The 8,884-nt window shown below is 33.3% G+C and overlaps 1 protein-coding gene across 1 annotated transcript; it reads left to right on the forward strand.

Moving 5' to 3' along the window:
* The first annotated feature begins 3,575 nt into the window (after nucleotides 1-3,575).
* Nucleotides 3,576-5,634, forward strand: Idh (isocitrate dehydrogenase [NADP] cytoplasmic). The gene has a single exon (XM_069845815.1). It carries the CDS (start codon nucleotides 4,109-4,111, stop codon nucleotides 5,339-5,341), a length of 1,233 nt encoding a protein of 410 aa, XP_069701916.1. The 5' UTR covers nucleotides 3,576-4,108; the 3' UTR covers nucleotides 5,342-5,634.
* Nucleotides 5,635-8,884: the final 3,250 nt, after the last annotated feature.

An 8,884-nucleotide genomic window follows, 5' to 3' on the forward strand; every position in this document is an offset into this window, starting at 1 on the left:
TTCATTCATTTATTTTATTCCATAGATCTTACATGAGCAATGAAGCTTTAAGATGTGGAACATGTCAACATTTTACAATATTACAATTACAATTTTTACAAATTTTTATAGTTTTACAATTTAGTAATTTTCTACAATTTTTACAATTTTGTACAATTTTTTACATTTTGGCGAGATGTAGTGAGATGAGATGAGGTCCGAGGATTCGCCAAAATATTACCCGGCATTTGCCTTTTCGGTGGGGGAAACCTCGGAAAAACCCAACCAGGTAATCAAATCAAAGGGGTTGATGCCAAGGACTCGCCATAGACCATCCGGCTTCAGTCCCACGGCTGGGGAAAACCTCCGAAGAAACCAAAGTCCAAAGGGGGATCCAACCCAAGCCCGAACGCAGCTCCGGATCAGCAGCCCAGCGAGTCTGCCGACTGAGCTACATCGATGGCTCTACTAAAAGTATACAATACAAAGCCAATGAGATTATTAAATTTACAAACGCAAACGATCATTCATAAGTTGAGCTATATTATAATACAAAACAATTTAATTAAATTTAAGGCATAAACAATTCAACCAGTTGTGATATACAGAAATTGATAATACATATCATGCAAACTACTTCAAATTACAAACACAAACAATTTATCAGTAGAGCTATATAGATTACTATTCAATTTAAAGCATATACAATTCATCGGCCAAAACTATACAAATATATACAATACAAAGTAGCATACTTTCATTAAGCTATACAAATTTGTGCAATTAATATCAAGTAGATTAATTCAATTTATAATCATAAACAATTCATCAGTTGAGCTATACATATTACCATTCAATTTACAGTAGGTCTATATACAATTCATCAGTAGAACTACACAGACTAGTAATCATTTTAAGAACATATACAATTCATCAGCCAAACTATACAAACATATACAATCAAATTAGTTCAATTTACAAACTTATTTTCGTTAAGCTATACAATTCATATGAAGTAGATTAATTCAATTTATAAGCTTAAACAATTCATCAGTTGACCTATACAGTATACTATTCAATTTACAGTACATACAATTCATCAGTTATGCTAAACAAAAAATACAATACATAGTAAACAGATTAAGTCAATATAAAAACATATTTTAGTTGAGCTATATAAAATAGTACATGTCATTTAAGTAGAATAATTCAATTCACAAGCATAAACAATTCATCAATTGTGTCGAAGGTATGAGTATGTAGAAATTTGGTTAATTCTTTTCTGAACCTTTTCTCGTTGTTCTTCAAATCTTTAAGATAATTAGGCAGTGCATTGAAGACTGTTATACATGAATAGCGAACTCCTTTTTTAAAACAGCTGAGACTAACAGAGGGTAGATGAAGATCTGATTTATGTCTTGTATTAAAATGATGAATGTCTTGATTAGTACTGAATTTATCTTGGTTCTTAATATACAGCATCATTAGGGAAAGAATGTATTCACAAGGTAAAGTCAAGATTTCTAAGTTTCGGAAAATATTTTTACATGAGGTCCTTTTATGCACTCCGGCCATTATTCTTATAGCTTTCTTTTGTAAAACAAAAACGTGTTTAGCTTCAGACGAGTTACCCCAGAATATTAATCCATATTTCATTACAGAGTGAAAATATGCAAAGTATGACATTTTAAGTAAGTTTATATCACAAATAGTAGATAAGGATCTTAATGCATAACAGGCAGAGCTCAATTTACGAGTAATACATTCTATATGCGTTTTCCAGTTCAAGTGATTATCCAATTCTAAACCAAGAAACTTTGTGCTTATAGATTCTTTGAGATGAGTTCCATTTAATCGAATACTGTAGGAAACCTGAGCACTATTGTGTGTACTAAATTTGACTGCACTGGTTTTATCAACATTAAGTGCTAGTTTATTTGCATGGAACCATTCATTCATTAGATTCAGCACTGTATTAGAAGTGTTTATAAAATGATCGTATTGTTTGCTTGAAATAATTACACTTGTATCATCTGCAAATAAAATTACATGGGATGAATTGTTTATGGTCAAGGCTAAATCATTAATATAAACTAGAAACAACAATGGACCTAAAATTGACCCCTGCGGAACACCATGTTTAATATTTTTAAATTCTGAATAAGTAACTTTATGACTATTTGGTACATTTATTTCTACTTTTTGTTTTCTATTTGATAAGTACGATGTAAACCAACCCAACATCTCATCTTTAATACCATAAAACTTCAATTTTTTTACTAATATACTATGGTCTACACAATCAAATGCTTTAGCCAAGTCACAAAAAATCCCACCTACATGTAGTTTCGAATTTAATGAATTTAGTATTTCATCCACCAAACTGAAAGCAGCATTCTCTGTCGATTTTTGTTTTCTAAATCCAAACTGTTCTAAAACTAATATATTGTTGGACTCCAGGTAATGATATAATCTATTATACATAACTTTCTCAAACACTTTTGAAAATGTTGTTAATAATGATATGGGTCTGTAATTAGCAATAGTACATTTATCTCCCTTTTTGTATATTGGTTTTACTATTGAATATTTGAGTCTTTCTGGAAAAATACCACATTGCATTGACAAATTGCATAGATAGCTTAACGGAGGGGATAATTTTTCAGAACAAGCTTTCAGAACTTTACTTGGAATTTCATCATATCCAGAGGAATATTTTGTTTTTAGTTGTTTTATCACATGCATGATTTCTGCTGCGGTAGTGGGAATAAATTTGAGACCTAAAAACTCAGTGTTAAATGCATCAGTTAGGTAACCAAGTGCAGCATCTTCTGCACAATCTTGAATGTTTAAGTTCTGAATAATATTTATATAGAAGTCGTTAAAATGATTTGCAATTGATTTTGGGTTATCTATTTTACTATCATTGATTTTAATGCAAGTAATATTTTCACTCTTTGAATATCGATTAGTTTCATTTTTAATAATATCCCAAATAGTTTTAATCTCATTATATGAATTTTGTATTTTTTCATTCAGATACATTTTCTTTGCATCTTTTATAACTTTTGTCAAAGTTTTACAGTAATTCTTGTAGTAACACTAGAGCAGGAGGAGGACCTGTCAAAACATTCTTCCAGGAAATGTTGCGAACAAATAACGCTTCTTGCCGTTGGCTGCCAATTTGACTTGTTTATAAATATTAGCCATTCATTTTTACGACTTAAATCTTTGGGAAATCTGTAAAGAACGTAAGCCATAATGGTTAGGCCTACATACTATTATATCAATTCCATTCACTATACATAAATATAACAATATAATGCTTAGATATGAAAGGTCACGGCATTACCTGAAGATTTTGGTTTAGCTGTTACACCACAAACGCAACACTGATCATTGTTAAAATTTGAATGAGACATTTAAATTTCGCCATGTGAAATAACAGCCTGTAGCAAAATTAAATACTTGGCGGTATTTCGCGGAGAATTATGGGACAAAAGGTGTAGTTTGATGTAACATCCGTCCCATCGCTTGCAAGCATTTCCCCTTGGATCGCTCTCACCTTTTTTATCCTCTCAAGTGCGTACCTTTTTTAATGGCGGACGAACTTTCAGTTTGCCTCACTTGTCAGTGCAACAGCCACTCTATAAACTCATTCTAGCTCGTTGTGTCCTTGTGTGAATCATCTGATGTTGCGTTGGTTGAGTATGGAGCTGTCATACGTTATATAAGCTTTGTCCGTATCGATCTGTAAAGCGTTTATCTTATCTTCCTTGACTTTTGAAATATTCTTATTTATTTAAATACACATTTGCTTATATACCGATATTTCATAAGTCTATCTGTGGGCAGTGTTTGATCTTTAAAAGTTATCTGTGATAGTTCGGAATTTGACGTTAGTTTTGGACGTTGAATTTTCTACATAGTGACGTAGACGTTACGACATTAAGAAATAAGGTCACTGGTCAGCACTTCAGCAGTGACTTGTAATTTTAGTGATTGTCTCGTCTGCTGCCGGTAAGGAAGTGGATTAGCAAAGTGCTGTTAGGAATTCGAAGATTGTGTTTGTGTGCGTGGCTTAGTAGTGTACAGAGTTTAATTACGCCCATTAACTTTTGTAGTAAACATGAGTAAAATAAAAGCTGGTCCTGTGGTGGATATTCTTGGAGATGAAATGACAAGAATTATATGGGATTTAATTAAAGAGAAGCTCATCTTGCCGTTTCTTGATATTGAACTTCATACATATGATCTTGGAATCGAAAACAGAGATAAGACAGACGACCAAGTTACAATCGACTGTGCGAATGCTATATTAAAATACAATGTAGGTATAAAATGTGCAACAATCACTCCAGATGAGAAAAGAGTTGAAGAATTCAACTTGAAGAAGATGTGGAAGTCCCCCAATGGCACAATTAGGAATATCTTGGGAGGAACAGTGTTCCGTGAAGCTATTATATGTAAGAATATTCCTCGATTGGTGACCTGTTGGAACAAACCTATCATCATCGGTCGTCATGCTCATGCTGATCAGTATAAGGCCACTGATTTCGTTGTACCAGGAGCAGGCAAACTTGAATTAAAGTGGACCCCTTCTACTGGAGACGCTAACGGCATAGTTCATACTGTTCATGACTTCAAGGGACCAGGTGTTGCACTGGGTATGTTCAACACTGATGAGTCTATTACAGCATTTGCCCACTCATCTTTCAAATTTGCACTAGATAGGAAATACCCACTCTATCTGAGTACTAAGAACACCATCTTGAAAAAATACGATGGAAGATTCAAAGATATATTCCAGGAATTGTATGACACAAAATACAAACCCTTGTTCGAAGCTCAAAATATTTGGTATGAACATCGTCTGATTGATGATATGGTGGCTTATGCCATGAAGTCTGATGGTGGATTTGTGTGGGCTTGCAAAAACTATGACGGAGATGTGCAGTCCGATTCCGTTGCACAAGGATATGGATCTCTTGGAATGATGACTTCAGTGCTGGTGTGTCCTGATGGTAAGACTGTGGAAGCAGAAGCAGCTCATGGTACTGTAACACGACATTATCGCTTTTATCAGGATGGAAAAGAGACTTCTACCAACCCTATTGCCTCCATCTTTGCCTGGACCCGAGGTCTTTCACATCGAGCGAAACTGGACAATAATAAACAACTGGAAAATTTTGCAGAGAAATTGGAAGCTGTGTGCGTTGAGACTATTGAATCTGGCTTCATGACCAAGGATCTTGCCATCTGTATTAAGGGTATGGCAAACGTCCAGCGTTCAGATTACTTGGAAACTTTCGCCTTCATGGACAAATTGGCTGAGAATCTAAAAAAGAAACTAGGAGCGTGACTTGCCAGTCATGGATTAAGTAAACTGTGATCATTATTTTAAACTAATACCATAAACATATTCAGAACATATTCATAAATGTATTGAATTATGAACTTGTGATGGACATGCATGAATGGACGTGAAATATGTTGTTAGGCAAATGTCAATCCATTTTAATTTTTTGTAGGTAATGGTACTGTGGTTTTAAAAGACTGGTTTAAGGAATACCTATTTGTTTTTTGTTATATTCTTTTATTGGAGAAATATATTGGTATCTTGTGTTACATTAAATACACGGAAGTAGTAATTGAGCATTTGTATTATTAAAAGTTAAATGGTTTTTTTTTCTAATAACTAGCTTGGAAAGTTTCAGTGTATAGAAACCCATATTGGTTGGTTCAATATGTTGTTGTCGTCGTCTAGTGCCTTGCATTTGGCAATGAAGCCATTAGCATGGTTCAATATTCGAGGAGTAAATAGATTTTTTATTTTATTGGGTTATTTTACGATGCTGTATCAAGGAAATAGATGATTGGCTAATTGTAATCTGTCTACATACGAAGGACATATTTTCCAGTGTGATTTTTACAGTGTACCTGTATTTACTAAAGCGTCGCACAAATCATATAGGCCTAACTTTTTATTATTATTATTTTTTTTTTTGTTCATTCTTTGACCTTGTCTGCTGTGTAACTCATTCCTTGTAGTTATCTCTATATAAAAAAAAAAGAGAATCAAAATTACAAGAGAAAAAGCAGAAAAGGTTACTGTTTTTATTATCTAAATTTTTATTAGAAAGACTTAAATAAGTTAATAAATAATTTATTAACATGAAACTATGTCATGCAGAATGGGACATAAAATACAATACTGTAGAGATGCTATCACAATTTGATATGACAGTTGAACTTTAGTGACAACATGATCTTAAAATGAACTTTTATGACAACGTGATCTTAAAATCCTTATTCTCAAGTCTAAACTAAAATATATATTAATTAAGCGGAATTAAATATTCTAATATTATAGATACAGCTTTTAAGGTTTCATTACGGTACTTCTCTTCCTGATCTAGTGATATAATTCTAACTTTGAGTACTTTTCGAACTTAGATTTTGATCATTTCCCTTTACATAATCTAGGCCTACCTCAATATTCAGAACTGGTACATTGTGAGTCTATATGTTTGTTCCAGCAAGTAATTCAGAACGCGTTCCAAACTAATACCTACTACTTTTGATGCATGCACCAGTTGTGTATGGTTTCAGAACTAGTTTGGGATTTTACATTGTTGGAACGTTTCTTGAACTATTCTTTCAAAGCCTTCTGAGTTTCTTATATTGAAATTATATTAATCTTCCGAACTTTATTCGTGATAAAATATATCACAGTCACCTTCCAAATCATTCATGATCTACAATTTTTTTATTTTAACCTGCCTAATGTTGAAGCATTTTAACCATAACTTAAGATTAAACCATCTGCCCATGCGTCAACAGTTCAGAATTCCAGTTCTGCTCTTAATCAAGAACCAATTTCACTTGTTCTGAATGAATTCTGAAGCATGTTGGAACAGGGAACTGGGAGTTCAAGTATTAGTTCGGAATCAGTTCTAGTCTTGTAGGAAAACACATTGGGCTGCTGTGCTGGAACAACCCTATTAGATCGGTTAACGCTTTTATTAAGATTATATTTATGACAACTGATATTAGATATAAATTTTAAGTGTATTCTAGTTCCTCTATATTGATTGTCATTGCAATCTTGTATTAGGGCCTATATATGACCTTTAACACTTCAATCTTTCTTTGATAGCTGGTAACCTATTAGACAAACATTTTCTTATAAAATAGGCTACATGATCTGGTGGCAATATAGTTAATGGCCTTTTGTTCATGTATATTATAATAATGTGCACTTTGACTATGCCATTTTTCAATTTGCTTTTTGTTCTGGGCCATTCCACAATATGTACTTTGTTAGGGATGAGACACTCAGAAGGGTCATTATGCAGGAAATAATAGTTGAAAGAGCAGTATCTATAAATCACATTGTTTAACGTAAGTACTGCTACTAATAATACATCAAAAGTTCCAAAGTATAATTTAATAAGTTTCTGAAAATTAGTTATGGAAGGGCCTATAGAAATTAAAAAAAAAAATTAAGATGAAATGTAAATTTTAATTTCACAGCAACTATAACAGAGAATCATATAATACAAAATCGAATGATTGTCACATGCATGTAGTAATAATTGGAGAAAGATTAGTGTATTGCATTAATGTAGAAAAAATTATGAAGGCTTTACACTTCGGGTGCACTGTTAGGAAGGGACATTGACTGTGTTAGGGAAGGGACAATTTAGGGCACAGGCAATACAAAATGATTCTCTCTCTCAATAATTGCTGGTGTTCAGCTTAAATTAAGTATCTCACATATAATATTAATAAAAATGGAAAAATTTTCAATCTGTGACTGGTAATGCATCATTAAAGTCATGATGTCCTCAATTGTCAATAGTAGGAACAGGCACAGCCTTTATATTTAGAACACTTCGATCCTCACATATAAGAAGGCAAAAGCTTAATTTTGTTTCATCTGACACATTGAAGAAGTTTGATTGATAAAATCTGACACTGATTTCTTCATCAGGTCACAGATTCTATGGAGTTTGTCACAAAGAAGTTCTACAACCACATTCTTTACATCTCCTGTCATAGTATGATTCAGAAGGATTCCAACACAAGCTAGCTTCTAGAATAGTATTAGTGTTATTTAAGCAAGATTCTGATTTTCTTATTTTTTAGCCCATTCAAGAGGTCAGTATTTTCATAATACCAATGTAAGCAAACTTCGTGGTCTTGTGTAGTACGGTAGTTATAAAGACATCTAACTTAATGGATGTTGACTGTAAAATTTTGTCTTCTCAGTTTTCACATCTCCATATTCGTGCTTGAATAGGACATAAACTGCCTTGATATTGGAATTCAGACGCCCTTTTTGAAGGGTTTTCTTCTCTTTATTATTTTTTTTTCTCCCCACATCCTTCTCACCAGGGAAGTATTTGACTTACATCATTTCTCTCTAAAGGGCGCAAATAGCCATAGTAGCTGATGCGTCCTTTTTTTAAACCTCACTAACATCATCTCTGTGGCAGAAATCTTCTATCTTCTTTATTAGATCTTCACTTAAAGAATATTTGTGAATTGAATCTGACAATTTGTATTTTTTGAGAGTAGACTGAGAAATTAGTTCACTCTGTTTTTTTGACGATATATCATACAACTGTGAGTTCAAAACCTTCAATTTTTTCCTGGTGAACTTGGTAAAACTGATTTTACCCTATGAACTGCTCGTCCTAATGACTGAGAGGTATAGGGCATCACAGCAGAACCTTCAGTTGATTATCTCTTTTGTGCCCTTTGCTTTCGTTTCCTCCCTTTTTTTGGGCTTTCAGGCACTTGTATTTTTTGCCCCCCCCCCCCCCAATCTACATGTTTCTGTTCTTTACGTTCATTTTCTTTTGCTTTATAGTTAGTATTACTTTCTTCGTCTTCCTTC

Source organism: Periplaneta americana, chromosome 14 (genome assembly GCF_040183065.1).
Source record: "Periplaneta americana isolate PAMFEO1 chromosome 14, P.americana_PAMFEO1_priV1, whole genome shotgun sequence".
Lineage (NCBI taxonomy): Eukaryota > Metazoa > Arthropoda > Insecta > Blattodea > Blattidae > Periplaneta > Periplaneta americana.

Excerpts from the sequence above, each read along its gene's own strand:
- Idh (XM_069845815.1), top strand. The coding sequence starts at position 4,109 with ATGAGTAAAATAAAAGCTGGTCCTGTGGTGGATATTCTTGGAGATGAA.